Raw genomic sequence first — 19,462 nt, forward strand, 5'->3', positions numbered from 1 at the left:
TTGATGACATCTTGATCTACTCCAACACCCTTTCTGAACACATTCAACATGTCAGGTCTGTTCTCCAACGTCTCATCCAGCACAAGTTGTACGCCAAGCAGGAGAAATGTCAGTTCCACCAGGAAAAAATTGGCTTTCTAGGATATGTTATCAGCTCTGAGGGAGTGGCAATGGATCAAGACAAAGTTACTGCTGTACAGGAGTGGCCCCGTCCCAAGACCCTCAAGGAACTTCAAAGATTCTTGGGATTTTCAAACTTTTATAGACGTTTCATTCGCAACTTCAGCAGTGTAGCTGCCCCATTAACCTCCATGATCAAGAAAGGAGAGAAACGTCTTACCTGGTCTTCCAACGCAGTACACGCCTTTCAAGACCTCCGTCAGCGCTTCACTACAGCTCCTGTCCTCCGCCATCCGGACCCACAATTACCATTCCTCGTTGAGGTGGACGCCTCCAGCACTGGGGTCGGTGCAGTCCTCTCTCAACGACAGGGTCAACCCCCAAAAACCTTCCCTTGTGCCTTTTTCTCCCACAAACTGAGTCCGGCAGAGAGAAACTATGACGTGGGCAACCGTGAACTACTGGCCATCAAGCTTGCTTTGGAGGAATGGAGGCATTGGTTAGAGGGAGCTAGCCATCCGTTTACGATTCTTACAGACCATAAGAACTTGGAATATTTGCGGGTGGCTAAAGTACTCAACCATCGACAGGCACGATGGGCACTCTTCTTCACGAGGTTCCACTTTGACATTAAATATCGCCCCGGCTCCCAGAACACCAAAGCCGATGCTCTTTCCCGCATCCATGAACCTGACTCTGTTCCTCATCCTCCTGAGGCTATTCTGCCCCCTTCAGTGATCATGGCGCCCGTCATATGGGACTGTATGACAGAAATCACTGAGGCTCAGGTCCAAGATCCACCTCCCAATGATTGTCCAGATAACCTCACCTATGTTCCTGCCATACTTCGTCCTCGCATTCTCTCTGAGGTTCATACTTCCCCCAGCTCTGGTCATCCAGGAATTGAGGCTACCATTCAACTCCTTCATAACAAATTCTGGTGGCCCACCTTAAGAACTGATACCATTACATTCGTAAAGAACTGTGTTACTTGCAACACCTCAAAGGCCTCTCACCAGCTCCCCGCCGGCCTACTCCAACCTCTACCTATTCCCGAACGACCGTGGTCTCACATTGCTGTGGACTTCGTAACAGATCTTCCTCTGTCCCAGGGATATACCACCATCCTCTCAGTAGTGGATCGGTTCTCCAAAGGTTGCCGCTTCATTCCATTACCCAAGCTACCCACCGCCCTGGAAACAGCCGAGGCTCTCTGTAATTCTGTCTTCAGGTTCTATGGGTTACCCGAGGATATCGTCTCAGACAGGGGACCACAATTCACCTCACGCCTATGGTCCAGCTTCTTCCGTCTTCTGAATGTAAACATCAGTCTCACCTCAGGATATCACCCGGAGGCCAACGGGCAAGTGGAACGCCTTAATCAAGAACTGACTCGCTTCCTACGCTCATACTGTCAACAACATCAGGAGGACTGGAGTCGTTTCCTTCTCTGGGCAGAGTACGCCCAAAACTCCCTTCACAAACCTTCTACCAACATGACTCCCTTCCAGTGCATATTAGGATTCCAACCACCCCTGTTCCCCTGGTCTGGAGAACCCTCAGACCTACCGGCAGTCAACTCATGGTTCCAGCGGAGTGAGGAGACCTGGAATCGGGCCCATGTCCATCTACAACGGACGGTCCGTCGTACCCAGGTCCAGGCAGACCGCCAACGACGTCCCAATCCTTCCTATGAACCAGGACAGTGGGTCTGGCTCTCAACCCGGAACTTACGCCTCCGGTTACCCTGCAAGAAACTAAGTCCCAGGTACGTGGGTCCTTTTCAAATTACTCGTCAAATCACTCCTGTATCATTCAGACTCGATCTGCCTTCAGAATATCGTATCTCACCCACTTTCCATGTCTCTCTGTTAAAGCCCGCTGGTCAGCCCGAGGGGACGGAGGTCCTAGACGAGACCGCACCACAGAATCCTGCTCCCCTGATCATCGATGGCGAGGAGGCATACAGAGTTAGTACCATCCTGGACTCCCGACGCCGGAACGGTCGCCTACAGTACCTGGTCGACTGGGAGGACTACGGACCGGAGGAACGGTCCTGGGTGCCAGTTGTGGACATCCTGGATCCGTCCCTCATCACGGAATTCCACTCTACCCACCCAGATCGACCAGGGCCCCGTGGAAGAGGTAGACCTCGGCGTCGGTTACCTCCTCGTGCCAGGAGACACTCGCAGGGGAGGGGCTCTGTTACGAGCGCGGTCTCTGTGGCTCCCTCCGTTCCCAGCCAGCGGGAACCCTCACCTGAATATTGACTCAGTTTCCCACAATTCCGTACCTGGGACTGTGCACTTCCGGTTCCGGGTCACCCGGTTCACTTCCTTTCTGTTCCCTTTATCAGCGTGCCACGCTGGTACTCTCATTGCGAAGTTTTGATGGTTTTCCTCCCAATCCTGAGCGTTTTCTATCGGACTGATTACACGTTGCCAACTGGACTGTTTATGTGGTTTCTGATCCTCTGCTGCCTGCCTTCGTTTGACCCACGCTATCCATACGGACTATTGCTTTGCTCTGCCGCCGGCCTCGACCCCTTTGCATGGACTCTGACTACCCGATTGGATTTGTCTATACCACACCAGTTTGCCAGTATTGACCAACGCCTGTATAACCTGTCTGATATATTAAATCTGTTGCAAATGGATCCGATGTCTCAAGATTCCTCTGTTGACACGTCACAATGTAAGAGCTCAATCTGAGGTTGCAGTAGAAAAACCGTGGCTATAATTCAAATGGCTATACATACGTACACCACCATTTGTCCTATCAACGTGAAAATCACTTTGCATGGTCTTGGTCCAAAGTACCACAAGTGTTTATAAGGACATGTGCATATCTCAAAAAAGCATGGCTGCCATTGGCCGATTAAGTTTAAGCACCTACTAGACAAGGTTAACGTAGGCTGATCAGAACGAAACTCGGTGGGCCTGTTTGACTCACGGCCCTAAAGGTCTGTGAGAAATTTGAAAGAAATTGGCCATTGGGGCAATATCTTGTTTTTCAAGGGTGTAAATGATTGTGCATTGCATGTTTTCAATATTTGTATCATATGACAGAACTCCTCATTCTGGACAACTTTGCCTTTAGAACCACTGTTATTAATCAAATTGTTTTTAAATGATTGAGAAGATGTAAAATTTTTGCAAACTAGCCTTATGTTTTTCACTTAATTAAAAACAAACAAACAAACAAAAAAAAAAAAAAACACTGCAGTACCCTGGACTCTCTACCAATTCCCTGGACTCTCTAGGTCAATAATAAAAAAATAAAAAAAATGTTCAAATTTACTCTTTAGGAAGCTATAACAGAGTTGTTTAGAGTAGAGGCCTGTCCGAATTACCCCAAATTCTATAAAGCCTAAAGAAAAACTCAAAACTTCATGAAACCTGGTGAGACGTGCGTTAGATGATCCTAAACAAGCATGCAAAGTTTTAAGGAGCTCAGACCACAGCTGGCGCTATAACAGTCATGAATGTTATAAAAAAATAATATTTCTATGTAAAACTTACCTGTATTTGCAAAAAAAGCCTTGCTACATATTATCTTTTTTTCATATGTGCTCAAATGCCTTAAAGCGCTTGAACTGAATTACATAACAACAATTCCACAGACATGTTATGTCATATGACATTGTTTTTTGCTCTCATACATAGGCTTTGAACAAGATGGAGGAGGAATGGTCAGCAGTGATGTTTGAGGTGATGCCTTATAAGGAGACAGGGACTTACATCTTGAAGAGTCCAGATGAAGCTTCTCAGCTCCTTGATGACCACATTGTCATGACCCAGAGCATGGTCTTCTCCCCATATAAAAAACCCTTTGAGGAGAGAATCAGCAAATGGGAAAGTAAATTGAAAATGACACAGGTAAGCCAATCATCCTGCAGGTTCGCAAGGTGAAGTAATTTTGGACTGTTCGTTTATGTTATTTAAGGGTCTTAAGTATTAGTTCTAAAGTCTTTGTGTCACTGTGGTGTTCTAATCGTAGGAAGTATTAGAAGAGTGGCTTATTTGTCAGCGGTCGTGGCTGTACATGGAACCTATTTTCAGCTCTGATGATATCAACCGCCAGCTGCCTGTGGAAGGGAAGAGGTATCAGACTATGGAGCGCACCTGGAGAAAGATCATGAAGGCTGCCCATAATAACAGTAAGGTGAGCATGGTCAGAATCAGAATCAGAATGAGCTTTATTGCCAGGTATGTTTACACATACTAGGAATTTGTTTTAGTGACAGAAGCTCCACAGTGCTACAGAATGTCAGTGACAAGACGATACATATTATAAAAAGAACAATATACAAGTATACAAGACAGACAATGTGCAAAAATAGCAAAGACATTTGAATGGAAGTAAGTATGTGCTTTAAATAAATAACTGAAAAATGAATAAAGAGTGTATAGTGTTGTATGTTCCACGAACAAGTGTTCATGAGATGGATTGCCTGAGGAAAGAAGAGCTAAGCACAGAGGCTGCCATCCGCGGCGCCATCTTGATTGTGTTGTTCAGACTACTTAATCGTACTATAGTATTAGTATTAGTATTAGTATTAGATTTGTCAGTGGTTCATTAAAGAATTGAGGTTTGATTGTATTTATGACTCTAGGTTATTGAGGTGTGTCCCGAACCGCGTCTACTGGCCAATCTCAAAGACTGTAACAATTTACTGGAGCTCGTGCAGAAAGGACTAAGCGAATATCTGGAGACCAAACGAAGTTCCTTTCCTAGGTAAAAAATACAGATTTTTTATGGCTTTTATGGCCCAGGGCAATTTATTAAACCATCATTTAGCCCTTACCGTTTCATATTTTTATATAACATTTAATTTCGTAGCACTTTAAAGTTAAACCCAACTCAGCAGTATGATTATAATTGTTGAAGCAATTATTTAGAAACTATGGAAGCCTGTTTCCGCTACTAAATACAAAGTTAAAAAACGATAATTGCTACTTTTTAGATATAAAAAGTAGAGATATAAAATTGCAATTGTGCAGATATATACTCCCAATTCTGACTTTTTTTCTCATAATTGTGAGATATAAAATTTCAATTGTGCAGATATAAATTTGCAATTCAGATTTTTTTTTGAAATTGCATGAAGTAAGTGAGAAAAAAACTCTAAAATTGCATTTTTTTTTCATATCTGTGAGTTTATATCTTGTATTTCTAACTTTCTAACTGGACATTATAACTCAGAATTGTTAAAATAATCTCACAATTCTGAGAAAAATAAACTCGCAATTCTAAGAAATATGTGCTATAAACTCCCAAATGTGAGTTATAAAGTCAAAATCGTAACATAGAAACTGAGTTTGTAGCACGCAATTCTGAGGAAAACAACTCAACAAACTCGCAAGTTAAAAAGTCACAATTGGGAGATATAAACTTGCAATAGTTTTTTTTCTGAGAATTGTAAGATATAAACTGGCAATTTACGAGTTGAAAAGTCACAATTGCAAGATATGAACTTGCAATTCTGACTTTTTTCTTGGAATTGCTTGATATAAGCGAGAAAAAACTCAGAATTGCGAGTTTTAAACTTGCAAATCTGAGGAAAAAAGTCAAAATTACCAGATATAAACTGTTCTGTTCTGACTTTTTTCCTCAAAGCTGTGAGTTTATAAGTTATTTAATTGGAATTGTGAGATAAACTATCAGTCTTTTTTTCCCCTCAGAATTGGACATAACTCACAATTGCGAGTTTATATCTCGCAATTCTGAGAAAAAAACAAAACTGAATTGCGAGATTTAAACTTGAAATTCAGAGGAAAAAAATCTAAATTGTGAGATATAAACTCGCAATTCTGACTTTTGTTCATAGAAATGCGTGATATAAACTCCCAAATAAGAATTATAAAGTCAGAATTGTAGGATACTAAGTTGCAATTGCAAGAAATAAAGTCAAAATTGCGACATATAAAGTGAGTTTGTATCAGGCAATTCTGAGGAAAAAAATGAAAAAGATGTAAACTCGTTATAAACTTGCAATTCTGACTTTTTTTCTCAGAATTGTGAGATATAAACATGCAGTTGCGAGTTTAAAAGATATAAACTCACAAAAAAACCCATAAAAATGTAAAAGATGTAAATTCACAATTGCGAGAAAAATTGTCCGAATTGTGAGAAAAAAGTCACAATTACATTTGGGCCTCCATAAAGAACTCTCTTGTTTTCTGGTTGTAGATTTTACTTTTTATCAGATGATGAGTTGCTGGAGATTTTATCTCAGACTAAAGATCCAACAGCAGTGCAGCCACATCTCCGCAAATGCTTTGAGAACGTTGCCCGGGTGAGTCATGATCTTATTTGCTGTAATGTTTACCATATTAGATATTTACCATGTAAGTAAAAACCATGGCAGAATATGTCAATTAATGTCAGAAATTATGAAATCTTTTGTACGACATGCAGCTCCAGTTCCAGTCAGATCTGCTGATCACACACATGTACTCTGCTGAGGGAGAGGAAGTCCAGTTGTGCACCCCTGTGTCTCCATCTGGGAATGTGGAGCATTGGTTGCGGGAAGTTGAGAACTCTATGAAGGCTAGTGTAAGAGACAACATTAGTCGCTCGCTGCAAGCCTATGTTGAGGTAAGTGTCATTTTATATTTTGTACATGAAATATCTGTGATGTTAAACAAAGTGCATTTGCTAAAACAAATGTAAACTTAGTTTTTCTTTGTTTAATATAAATGGCCCTTTAATCAGAATGAATCACCATAGATTTCCAAAATGCACTATTATCATAACTGGTACTTTATGTTGCCAGTGATTGTTCTGATATAAAGTGTCAACCCTGCCTGCAGCGTCCTCGTACAGAGTGGGTGTTGTCCTGGCCTGGTCAAGTGGTGATCGCTGGCTGTCAAACATTTTGGACTCAAGAGGTGTCAGAGTCTCTGGATAAGGGAGACCTTGCTGATCGGCTTTATCCACAGCTACAGACACAGGTGCAGACTGTTTCTAAACAATTAAAGAGATAGTTCACCCAAACATGATATTTCTGTCATTATTACTTATCCTCATGTTGTTCCAAACCCGTAAGACCTTTGTTCATCTTCGGAACACAAATTAAGTTACTTTTGAACTTTTTGACCCTGCATAGACAGCAATGCAACTACCACGTTGCAGGTCTAGAAACATAGTAAGAACATAAGCCGCTTTTCCACTATCGGGCCGAACCGTTCTCAATGCGTAACCGTTCTGTTCCGTGCCTATTCGGGCCAGTCGGCACGGATACGGTTTGATTTTCCACTGCGGTGCAGATAACGGAACTATTTGGAATGTAAATACAAATGAGTCAGTCGTTGCCTTGGTAATGCAAGCCCCGCTTCTACTGTTATTGTCCTTTTGGACGCAATATGTATGTTTGAGTTTTTTTTTTTTTTCGCGGCACTGTTTTGAAACTTAATGCCCTTCTCTGCAAGATACTGCTCTATTATAATAAAACAACCTTTTCGTTTCTCTTTGCACCCTCCAGTTGTTGTTGAATTTTTCTTTCTGCCCAAATATCAATATAAGAGCAAATGTTTCATCCACAGACCAAAGTGTCTCAGCCATTTGTATTTATATTTACCGTATCTGTTTACTGCGCACCCGCTTAGCCATAGAGAAACTTGTAGCCAGGCAACAGAGTGGCGACGCCATGCAAACGCATTTTACCAGCCCGGTTCAGCACGGTTATCTAACCGTGCCGAGAATTCCGGGCCGAGAACGGTTTGTAATCGTTCCGTGCCGTACCAGGCTCAGGTGGAAACACAACTGGAACTGTACCCGACCGTTCTAAGAACGGTTCGGCCCGATAGTGGAAAAGCGGCTATTGTTAAAATAGTTCATGTGACATCAGTGGTTCAATCTTAATTTTTTAAAGTTACGAGTAATTTGTGTTCTAAAGATGAACAAAGGTCTTACAGGTTTGGAACGACATAAGGGTGAGTTGTTAGGTGTTAGGTGACAGAATTTTCGTTTTTGGGTGTACTATCCCTTTAAACATGTTTGTGGATGTTTTTGTGCATTACAATATTGTATATTCTAAAAAGAAAACATTGGATCTAAGTTAAAGTGTGTGTTTGTATATGCCCATATAGTTGGGAGATTTGGTGCAACTAGTCCGGGGTCGTCTGTCAAAGATGCAGCGAAATGTACTTTCTGCACTCATTGTGATTGAAGTGCATGCTAAAGATGTGGCAGCAAAGCTGGTTGAAGAGAAAGTGTCCAGTGTCAATGACTTTGAGTGGATCAGCCAACTGAGGTTAGACAATAATATTATTACAATTTAAAATAGCTGTTGTTAAAGTAGATTTGTTGTTCAAGAAACATTTCTTATTATTATCAATGTTAAAAACAGCTGTGCTAATGTTATAAATATCTTTTTTGATCAATTTAATGCATCTTTGCTGTATAGAAGTATTGTAAAAGTAATAATATGTGTGTGTGTGTGTATATATGTATATATAGAGAGAGAGACATCAGAGTTTATATGTGTTAATGTTAATGTGTTTTCATAGATATTACTGGCGTGATGACCTTTACATCAGAGCAGTGAATGCCGAGTTCCTGTATGGTTATGAGTACCTTGGTAACTCAGGACGGCTTGTTATCACTCCATTGACAGACAGGTGACATTTAGAAAACTGAACTTCATTATACGTAACTGAACATATGCTTTTCAAAGAAAAGTATTTTACAGGATACTTTCTGTGTTAGAAATTAAAATCCCATATAATGTCTGTCCATCACACAGGTGCTACCTAACCCTGACTGGTGCGCTTCACTTAAAGTTTGGAGGCGCCCCGGCGGGCCCTGCAGGTACAGGAAAAACAGAGACCACTAAAGACTTGGGCAAAGCTCTGGCTATCCAGACTGTAGTTTTTAACTGCTCTGATCAGCTAGATTTCATAGCCATGGGCAAGTTTCTCAAAGGCTTGGCTAGTTCAGGGGCCTGGGCCTGCTTTGATGAGTTCAATCGAATTGATGTGGAGGTTTTATCAGTTGTGGCACAACAGATCACAACCATCCAAAAAGCCCAGCAGCAAAGAGTGAGTAAAATCACACATGTGAGGCTTACTGTCTTAACACTATCATACATGCAAAGCTTGTTTTTTGGAACATGCACTACCAGTCAAAATTTTTGAACAGTAAGATTTTTTAATGTTTTAATGAGTCACTTCTGCTCACCAAGCCTGCATTTGTTTGATCCAACGTACAGCAAAAACAGTAACATTTTGAAATATTTGTACTATTTCAAATAACTGTTTTCTATTTAAATATATATTTTAAAATGTAATTTATTCCTGTGATTTCAAAGCTGAATTTTTGCATAATTACTCCAGTCACATGATCCTTCAGAAATCATTCTAATAGTCTGATTTGCTGCTCAAAAAACATTTATTATTATGTTGAAAACAGCTAAGTAGAATTTTTCAGGTTTGTTTGATTAATAGAATGTTCAGAAAAACAGTGTATATCTGAAATAGAAATCTTTTGTAAGATTATAAATGTCTTTACCATTAATTAAAGAAAAATTATACTGACTTCAAGCTTTTGAATGGAATAGTGTATAATGTTACAAAAGCTCTTTATTTTAGAGTAATGGTTTCTATTCATCAAATAATCTTAAAAAATATACTCAACTGTTTTAAATATTGATAATACTAAAAAGAAATGTTTCTTGAACAGCAAATTGGCATATTAGAATGATTTCTAAAGGATCATGTGACACTGAAGATTGGAGTTATGGTGCTGAAAATATAGTTTTGATCACAGGAATAAATTATATTTTAAATTATGTTCAAATAGAAAATAGTTAATTTTGTATAGTAAAAATATTTACAAATTTTACAGTTTTTGCTGTACTTTGGATCAAAAAAATGAAGACTGGGTGAACAGAAGAGACTTCTTTAAAAAACATTAAAAATCTTACTGTTCAAAAACTTTTGACTGGTAGTGTAAGTCATGAAGATTCATTGGAAATAAGGGGTAGAAAACCTTGATGTCCTGTTTGTTGTGTTCAGGTGAAGAGATTTGTATTTGAGGGCATGGAAATCCCTCTTGTCCCGTCCTGTGCGGTCTTCATCACTATGAATCCTGGTTATGCTGGTCGCACTGAACTACCAGATAATTTAAAGGTCATTTAAATGTACAGAACTCGCCAACTGCAATGTGAAGCTTAATATAAAAAAAGACTGGCTGAGATTGTACTGTATGTGTTTCTTAGGCCCTCTTCCGTCCCGTGGCTATGATGATCCCTGATTACGCCATGATAGCAGAGATCTCTCTTTACTCATTCGGCTTTAGCGATGCCAAAGTCCTGTCCAAAAAAATCACCAGCACCTTCAAACTGTCTTCAGAACAGCTCAGCTCACAGGTTTGACTTTTATGTGTAGCCTTGTTTCTTCTATTTGTTCTGCTTGTTTACTCAGGCTTCATCTACTTGTTAACCCAGAATTAGCTTTGTGTGAAATTCAATTTGTTGAATGTTGTCAATTATAGGACCACTATGATTTTGGGATGAGAGCTGTAAAAACTGTAATCTCTGCCGCTGGAAACTTGAAGAGAGAAAATCCTGATATGAATGAGGTTTGATGATACACAATCTTTGTAAGCGTGTTTGCACTGCAGTATTTTTTTAAAAAGTTGTTAAACTTTGTTTCTGCAGTTTAATCTCACAAACCATCTTTGTAAGCGTGTTTGCACTGCAGTATTTTTTTTTTAAGTTGTTAAACTTTGTTTCTGCAGTTTAATCTCACAAACCATCTGCTGCTAAACCGATTGTATGACTTTTGTGCAGGAGCTGATATGTCTGCGTGCCATCAGAGATGTCAATGTACCAAAGTTCCTTCAGGACGACCTCAAGCTCTTCAATGGTATTGTGTCCGACCTCTTTCCCAAGATCCGTGAGGAGCCAATAGACTATGGTACCCTAGAAGAGTCCATCAGGAATGTCTGTGCAACCAAGTGCCTTAAAGATGTGGATGGTGAGTGTGTGGGAGAATTATATTATGTATCCACCTTTTTCTTCCTGTGAGAGTGGATATGGCCATTTATGGCCATTTATGGGTTTGGCTTCCAGTCTTATTTGTATCCAGCTATTTTTAGCTGTACAAAAAGTACAAAAGTATCATATTGACTGGTGTGTCTTACTATATTATTTTAATGTATTATCCTAATTATGAACACATTGGTTTTGAAGTGCAAACAGTTTTACCGTTATTACTTCCCGTTTCTTCCCTATAGCGGATAATGAACTGGAAGTACCACCCATAGGCTTATTTCCATGTTAAAGAAAAAGGTGGATAAGGGAACAGAAGAAAACAATAGCAAATCATATTTCTTACCAAAATGATCATGTGGAATTATTAACAGCTCTAAATATTTTTGATGCCCATTTGCTCCAGTGCTATAATTCGGAGAAAAAGTCATTTTAAATGCTAAACTGATTAGACAGGAAATTCATTTTTAGTGTTTTTTTTTTTTTTTTGTCTTGCAGCCTTTATAACCAAGTGTATTCAATTGTATGAGACCACTGTAGTCAGACATGGTCTAATGTTGGTAGGACCATCAGGCTCTGGCAAAACAAAGGTAAGCTTCACTAGTACATAGGAATGTAACAATATCAAAATCTCACGATATGATAATATTTCAATATAAAGTCCACAATACTATACTTATTGCGATATTTAAAAAAAGAGAAAAGAATACTTGGGATAAAATTACAATTCTGTACATTTTAAAGTTAAATTATTCTATCTAATGCACTTTGAGAGTTCAAAATAAAGAGCTCCAACCCATGTTTCTTAACTAAGAAAACATCAGAAAAAATTTTGAAATTCTGAAATTTAAAGGGGACTCAATCCTCTTTTTATTTGTGGTATACTGTCTCAGCCTAAATTACATTCATAGTGTTTTGGAAAGCCAAACAAATTAGAATATAATAATAATAGGAGAAAGGAAGAACAACAATAATGAAAGTAATAGCCATAAAACATTTGCAATGTGAAATAAATGAAAATGAATATTTCATAGGTATATTATTTTTGCCTTACACTACAGTTGGAAAATTACAACACTTTCCTAATTTCTACACTTGAAAGAGATATTTTGTATTTGGACTGCAGTAACGTTACCCATTTAAACCGCTAGCTGTCAGCAATTCATAATGCACTCTTAAGCTTTTATTTTGACGGAAACGGCAGTAGAGCTTTTATTTTGAAGGAAAAGTCACTACAAATCTAGTGAAATGCTGTATTCATCTGCTGCTAAAATAAAGCATAATTGCTGGCCGTTGCATTCCCAAATGCACGCTAAACTCACAGCAAGTTCACTGCATTCACCGTGAACTGAGCCGTTCTGAGGCGCGGAAAACACTGGATCACGAGCTGATCACCTGGACGAAGTGTGTGCTTCATTTTGAAATGCATGACTTGATGAAGGAATTAAGCCATATTCTGTTTTCGAGTTTTAAGTTTGCTTGACAGATACTGTGCCAAAGCATAATGGTCCAAAACACAACTTTAAAGACCTTTTATGTTAGAGTAAGAATTTTAAATATATCTAAAAAATAAAACTTTTTGCCCGTAAGTTTCATATCGTTATGTGACCACGTTGATTTTGATGATTTTGTTATCATGATACCGTGATATTGATAACCATTACATTACTAGTGCACAAATGAAAAAGCTGCAACAAAAATGCCAAATTCTGGTTTGAAATTTGTTTATAGTGTTATGAAGTGCTGGGAGCAGCAATAACAGCCCTGAAAGGCCAACCCTCAGTTAGTGGAGGAGTATATGAGTCTGTACAGACCTACGTGCTCAACCCAAAATCCATCACTATGGGACAGCTTTACGGTGAATTTGACCAGCTTACTCATGAGTGGTGAGTGCACTCTGGATTTTTTTGTATTACCAATACTGTACAGGTTGACTCAGGTTGCCTAAAGCGCAACCTGACTTAAAGTCCCATCTCGGGATCACTTTGCTGATCATGTCCCCTCTCTCCCACTCTTACACCTCTCAGTTTTATACTGTCATATCTTAAAGGAGAAGTTCACTTCCAGAACAAAATTTTACAGATATTTTACTCACCCCCTTGTCATCAGTCATAAAGAAATTGTTTTTTTGAGGAAATAATTTCAGGAATGTTCTCCATATAGTGGACTTCTATGGTGTCCGTGAGTTTGAACTTCCAAAATGCAGTTTAAATGCAGCTTCAAAGGGCTCTAAACGATCCCAGCCTAGGAAGGGTCTTATTTGGTGAAACAATGGGTTAATTTCTAAATAAAAATGAGAATTTATATGCTTTTTAACCTCAAACACTCATCTTGTCTAGCTCTGCTTGAACTCTGTGTATTCCGGTTCATGGAAGTTAGGGTATGTCGAAAAACTCCCATCTCACTTTTTTCCAACTTTAAAGTCATCCTACATTTCTGTTTTAACTTTTTTTTTTAAGGGCGCCTGATCCTCCTTGCGGCGAGTAAATTATCTGTAAATTTTTGTTCGGGAAGTGAACACCTTGAAGAAAAAAGCTTACTATACAGGTTGTTAAAAGTAACACTGTTTAATTACAGGACAGATGGGATACTGTCTTGTCTCATTCGGGATGGAGCTGCCTCTATGGACCTGGAGAAGAAGTGGTACATGTTTGATGGACCGGTGGATGCTGTGTGGATCGAGAACATGAACACAGTCCTGGATGACAATAAGAAACTGTGTCTGAGTTCTGGAGAGATCATCAAACTCTCTGACGTATGAGAATTTCCACTTTTTGCCACTTTTTGCCTCTCTGTGTTGTACTCATTTGTGTTTTTCTTTTGAAAACCTCAGGTGATGACTATGATGTTTGAGGTGCAGGATTTGGCAGTGGCGTCTCCTGCCACAGTTTCTCGATGTGGCATGGTGTATCTTGAGCCCAGTATTCTGGGTCTGACTCCATTCACAGAATGTTGGCTCTGCACCATTCCTGACACGTTTCAGCCCTACACAGATCAACTCAACTCTCTCTTCACTAGGTTCTTACAGGTTTGGACATGTGGTGTTTTACATATTTTTAATTAAACACTATAAGTTGAATTATAAGCACTGTAGTTTATGTGGTCTATAGCCTAAAAGTGAACATGATGTAAAGTATGTATTTTATTGAGGTGTTGTTATGTGTTGCCTCAGGACTCCATCAAATTTGTCAGACAATCAGTGAAGGAGGTGATCGCCTCCATGGACAGCAATCTTACCTGCTCTCTGCTTAAACTGCTTGATTGTTTCTTTCAGCCCTTCATCCCACGAGAGGTCAGAGACCTCAAAAACTTTTTAATATTACAGTGGTTAAACAAATGTATTCCTTGTTAAACAAATTTTTGTGTGTGTTTTGTGGGCAGGGTAAGAAGCCCCCTTCCCAGGAGAAGCTGTCTAGGCTGCAGGAGCTGATTGAGCCCTGGTTTATTTTTTCACTCGTATGGAGTGTTGGAGCTACAGGAGATGTTGCCAGCTGCCAACGTTTCAGTTCATGGCTCAGGGGCAAGATGGTTGAAGAAAAGGTCAATAGCAGCATAAATTTATCATTAAGCTCGGTGCTATCAGCAGTGATTTACATGCTGTAGAATAGATAATTAAACCAGAGAGCCAGAGAGTATTCAAATATTTTTTATTATTAAGTTTATTTATTCGGAGCTGCACACTGGGTTTTGCAAACCTTGTATGTGTGTTTTTCAGGTCCAACTGTGTTTCCCTGAGGAGGGACTAGTGTACGATTACTGTTTAGATGATGCAAGAATAAGTTGTTTTGATGAGGAGGAGGAGGAGGAGGAGGAAAAAGAGAGGAAGGTGAGAATATTTTCTTGAATATTGAAATTAAAGGAATGGTTCAGCCAAAAAATTTAATTTTGTCAATTACTCACCCTCATGTTGTTCCGAACCTGTAAGACCTTCATTCATCTTTGGAACACAATTGAAGATATTTTTGATGAAATCTAAGAGCTTTCTGTCCCTGCATAGACATCAATGCAACTGAAATGTTCTCAGACCCAAAAGTATTCACAAAAAGCGCTCAAAAATATTCTTGTAGCTTCATAAAATTACATTTGTACCACTGATGTCACTATTTTAACAATGTAGTAACGTTTCTGGCTCTGGGAACGTTTTAGTTGCCTTGCTGTCTATGCAGGGTCAGAAAGCTCTCGGATTTAATCAAAAATATCTTAATTTGTGTTCCAAAGATTAACAAAGGTCTTACGGGTTTGGAATGACATGAGGGTGAGTAATTAATGACAGAATAAATTTTTGAAAGACATTTTTGGTTAGTAGAAATGAAATAACTTTTAAATGGTAGAATAAACATACATGCATTTGATTATTTAATTGCTTCAGGTACAATGGGTCAACTGGATGAAATATGCCCAGGAAGTGGTCATCACCCCAGAAACTAGCTACTCTGACATCATTGTGCCCACAGTCGACACGGTTCGCATGTCCTTCCTGATAGACATGCTGCTTTCCAATAAAAAGCCTGTGGGTAGTTTTGACTCTCATTCTACATGCAGTCAACATAATGTCTTACGTATGTGCTGCTGAGCTTGCTTACTTCTTTGATTTGTCAGGTCTTGTGCATCGGGCCAACTGGCACAGGAAAGACCCTGACCATATCAGACAAACTTCTCAAGAACATGCCTGCTGAGTACATCACTCACTTTTTAATGTTCTCTGCTCGCACCTCCGCTAACCAGACTCAAGACTATATCGACAGCAAACTTGACAGAAGGTTCTTTCACTGTCTCTTATCAATTTCTCTACATACATATTGTTTTCATTACTAGATTTTGTATTTACATGTATCTCACTTGCAGACGTAAAGGTGTGTTTGGGCCTCCTTTGGGGAAATATTTTATTTTCTTTATTGATGATCTGAACATGCCCATGCTGGAAACATATGGAGCTCAGCCTCCCATTGAACTCCTGCGCCAGTGGATGGATCATGGAGGCTGGTATGACAGGAAACAGATAGGTGTGTTTGCAAATCTAGTATGCATCTAGCATGCAGAATCCATACTGTATATGCAATTGCTATTGAAAAAGTTAGCCACCGAATAAAAAATGTAAAAAGTTAATTGCAACTTTTTTTGTCTCGCAATTCTGACTTTTTTCTCAGAATTCTAAGAAATTAAGTCAGAATTGTATTAAATAAACTCGAATTTGCGAGTTATAGTAATAATTGTGATATAAACTCGCAAATCTGACTTTTTTCTTAGAATTGCATGATATAAACTCAATTTTATAAACTCAATTCTGAGGAATAAAGTCGCAATTCTGACAAGTCAGAAATGCAAGATAAACTCAATGTTTTTTCTCAGAATTGCAAGTTTATATTTTGTAATTCTGACTTTAAAACATGCATTTGTGAGTTAAACTCGCAATTCTGAGAAAATAATTTCAGAATTGTGAGTTTATATCTCAGAATTGTAATTTTTATTTCTTGCAGTTCAGAGATTATATCTCAGAATTTTGGCTTTATTCTGAGGAAAAAAGTCATAACTGACCGTTTGTATCACGAAATTCTGAGAAAAAAGTCAGATTTGTGAGATAAAAAAATATTTTATTTAGTGCCAGCAATGCGCTTCCGTACAAAACAGTTATTTTCAAGACATAAACTTCTGACTTTCTTCTCAGAATCACAATTCTAACTTTATAACGTGCAATTGCGAGTTGTTAAGTCGGAATTGTGAGATATAAACTCGGAATTCTGAGAACTTCAGGCAACGTTATTGACTTTATAACCTGCAAGTTTATATCACACAATTCTGAGAAAAAAGTCAGAATTGTGAGTTTATATCTCACAATTTTGACTTTATAACTTACAATTGCGAGTTTATATCACTCAATTCTGACTTAATAACTCATAATTGTGAGTTTATATCAAGCAATTCTGACCTTATAACTCATAATTGTGAGTTTGTATCATGCAATTCTGAGAAAAAATACTTAATTCTATTAAAAATCTGATTCATCTTCTGTGTTTACTAGGCACATTTAAAAACCTTGTTGACATAAACTTTGCATGTGCCATGGGCCCTCCTGGCGGGGGCAGAAACCCCATCACTCAACGCTTCACACGCCACTTCAACTTCCTGTCCTTCACTGAGATGGAGGATGCCAGCAAGAGGAAGATCTTCTCCACCATCCTGGGGAACTGGATGGGTGAGTGACAGTCATCATGCGGGCATCTAGATATGAATGTATTTTAATGTGGGTATTCAACAGGAAACATCTGTCAGGAGCTTTGGTAGCATTAAATAACAATGCCTTTGATATTCTGATTTGTTAATTTTTTATTTTATTTTTACAGATGGAAATATGAGTAAAAAGGACCCAGGCAGTAAGCTTGATACAGGGAGAGAAACAGATAGTCAGAGAGACCAAAAAGAAAGACTAAACCACTAAATGTCACATTTCTTTTACAAATATAAGTTACTAATGTCTTTCTGCAACAAGTACTGAAGTACTGTATATGTCACACTTGCAAAATAGATTTTCTAACACAAAATCATTTGTATCTATGATTTCTAGAGAAGGTTCCAGAAATTAAACCATTCAACGAACCACTAGTGGATGCTACCATCAGGGTGTACTCCACTATTACCTCTGCTCTCCTACCCACACCTGCTAAATCCCACTATACGTTCAACCTGAGGGACCTGTCAAAAGTCTTCCAAGGCATCTTGATGGCAGATGCTGTGAAAATAGAGGTACCACCATTAATGAATCAAATAGTTTATAGGATATTTCATGTTTTATCTATTCAAATCTTTTGTGTCATCTCTGTTTACTCAGAATAAAATACAGCTATTGCAGCTTTGGTATCATGAGAGCTGCAGGGTGTTCCAGGATCGACTGGTCAGTGATGAGGACAGAAAGTGGTTTGACCAACTCCTCCACACTCACATACAGGAGTTTGGGTGCAAGATTGAGGAGGTGATCCCAACCCAGCCAGTGCTATATGGGGACTTCATGTTCCCTGGGGCTGTAAAGGTTTACCGGCTGATTGAAGATAGAGAAAAGGTAAATTGGGCGTACATTGCCCTTGTATTAATTTGGTTACATGTTGGCTACATATACAGTGCCTTGTGAAGGTATTTATACCCCTATGTTGCTGCCTTATGTTAAAAGGGATAGTTCACCCAAAAATTAAAATTTGATGTTTATCTGCTTACCCCCAGGGCATCCAAGATGTAGGTGACTTTGTTTCTTCAGAAGAACACAAACAAAGATTTTTAACTCAAACCGGTGCAGTCTGCCAGCCAAATAATGGAGGTGGATGGGCACCAAACCTTTAAAAGTAAACAAAAACATGCACAGACAAATCCAAATTACACCCTGCTGCTCATGACGATACATTGATGTCCTAAGAGACGAAACGATCAGTTTTTGCGAGAAACTGAACAGTATTTATATAATTTTTTACCTTTGATACACAGCCACTTCCATCTGTCCTCAGCACGAGCTTTTCATCCGGCTCGTTACACGTGTACGCGCTCTGGAGTAGTATACGCAAACGCCGTAAGGGGAAATCGGTGAAAAGTCCCGGATGAGTTTGTGCAAGCAAACGTAATCTTTTAGCTTTGAATCAGTTTGAACAATCAGGATAAGCGCAAGTAATTACCATTTTGAATAGCCGCTATACCCATAATCTCTGTGCACTGTGTAAACAATAAGTGTTGTATAGATGCGACAGATCGCTTCCGGCGTTTGCGTATACTACGCCAGAGTGCGTACACATGTGACGTGCCTGATGCTAAACTCATGCTCAGGACAGATGGACATGGCTGTGTATAAAAGGTAAAAAATTCTATAAATACTGTCCAGTTTCTCGCAAAAAACGGTCGTTTCGTGTCTTAGGACATCAATGTATCGTCAAGAGCAGGGTGTAATTTGGATTTGTCTGTGCATGTTTTTGTTTACTTTTAAAGGTCTGGTGCCCATCCACTCACATTATTTGACTGACAGACTGCACCGGTTTTCGTTAAAAATTTTGTTTGTGTTCCTCTGAAGAAACAAAGTCACCTACATCTTGGATGCCCTGGGGGTAAGCAGATAAACATCAATTTTTCATTTTTGGGTGAACTATCCCGTTAAACTGCTTTAAATTACTTTTTTCCACATCAATCTACACTCCATACACCATATTGACAAAGTTAAAACAGAATTGTCAAAAAAATTGTTAAAATTTAAAAAATGGAAATAAGTACTTTGCATACAGTAAGTATTCATACCCTTAACTCAGTACGTAGATGGAGCACCTTTACAGCCACAAGTCTTTTTGGTGTGATGCGACAAGCTTTGCACATAAACAT

General features: G+C 39.0%; 1 protein-coding gene across 1 annotated transcript in view; it reads left to right on the forward strand.

The window, feature by feature from the left end:
- The window catches only part of dnah1 (dynein, axonemal, heavy chain 1), a 56,343-nt gene that overhangs the window by 16,277 nt on the left and 20,604 nt on the right, over positions 1-19,462 (forward strand). Inside the window, exons 20-45 of the mRNA XM_073826387.1 lie at positions 3,786-3,998; positions 4,120-4,284; positions 4,736-4,857; positions 6,313-6,418; positions 6,541-6,720; positions 6,936-7,076; positions 8,214-8,377; positions 8,634-8,744; positions 8,870-9,164; positions 10,140-10,253; positions 10,343-10,492; positions 10,618-10,704; positions 10,916-11,102; positions 11,615-11,706; positions 12,848-13,002; positions 13,694-13,871; positions 13,950-14,144; positions 14,289-14,408; positions 14,498-14,656; positions 14,832-14,942; positions 15,486-15,626; positions 15,716-15,876; positions 15,962-16,119; positions 17,136-17,309; positions 17,679-17,857; positions 17,943-18,170. Coding sequence (XP_073682488.1) covers positions 3,786-3,998; positions 4,120-4,284; positions 4,736-4,857; positions 6,313-6,418; positions 6,541-6,720; positions 6,936-7,076; positions 8,214-8,377; positions 8,634-8,744; positions 8,870-9,164; positions 10,140-10,253; positions 10,343-10,492; positions 10,618-10,704; positions 10,916-11,102; positions 11,615-11,706; positions 12,848-13,002; positions 13,694-13,871; positions 13,950-14,144; positions 14,289-14,408; positions 14,498-14,656; positions 14,832-14,942; positions 15,486-15,626; positions 15,716-15,876; positions 15,962-16,119; positions 17,136-17,309; positions 17,679-17,857; positions 17,943-18,170 — 4,086 coding nt within the window. The remainder of the gene's footprint in view (positions 1-3,785; positions 3,999-4,119; positions 4,285-4,735; positions 4,858-6,312; positions 6,419-6,540; positions 6,721-6,935; positions 7,077-8,213; positions 8,378-8,633; positions 8,745-8,869; positions 9,165-10,139; positions 10,254-10,342; positions 10,493-10,617; positions 10,705-10,915; positions 11,103-11,614; positions 11,707-12,847; positions 13,003-13,693; positions 13,872-13,949; positions 14,145-14,288; positions 14,409-14,497; positions 14,657-14,831; positions 14,943-15,485; positions 15,627-15,715; positions 15,877-15,961; positions 16,120-17,135; positions 17,310-17,678; positions 17,858-17,942; positions 18,171-19,462) is intronic.

The sequence above is a fragment of the Garra rufa genome, chromosome 20 (genome assembly GCF_049309525.1).
Source record: "Garra rufa chromosome 20, GarRuf1.0, whole genome shotgun sequence".
Classification (NCBI taxonomy): domain Eukaryota; kingdom Metazoa; phylum Chordata; class Actinopteri; order Cypriniformes; family Cyprinidae; genus Garra; species Garra rufa.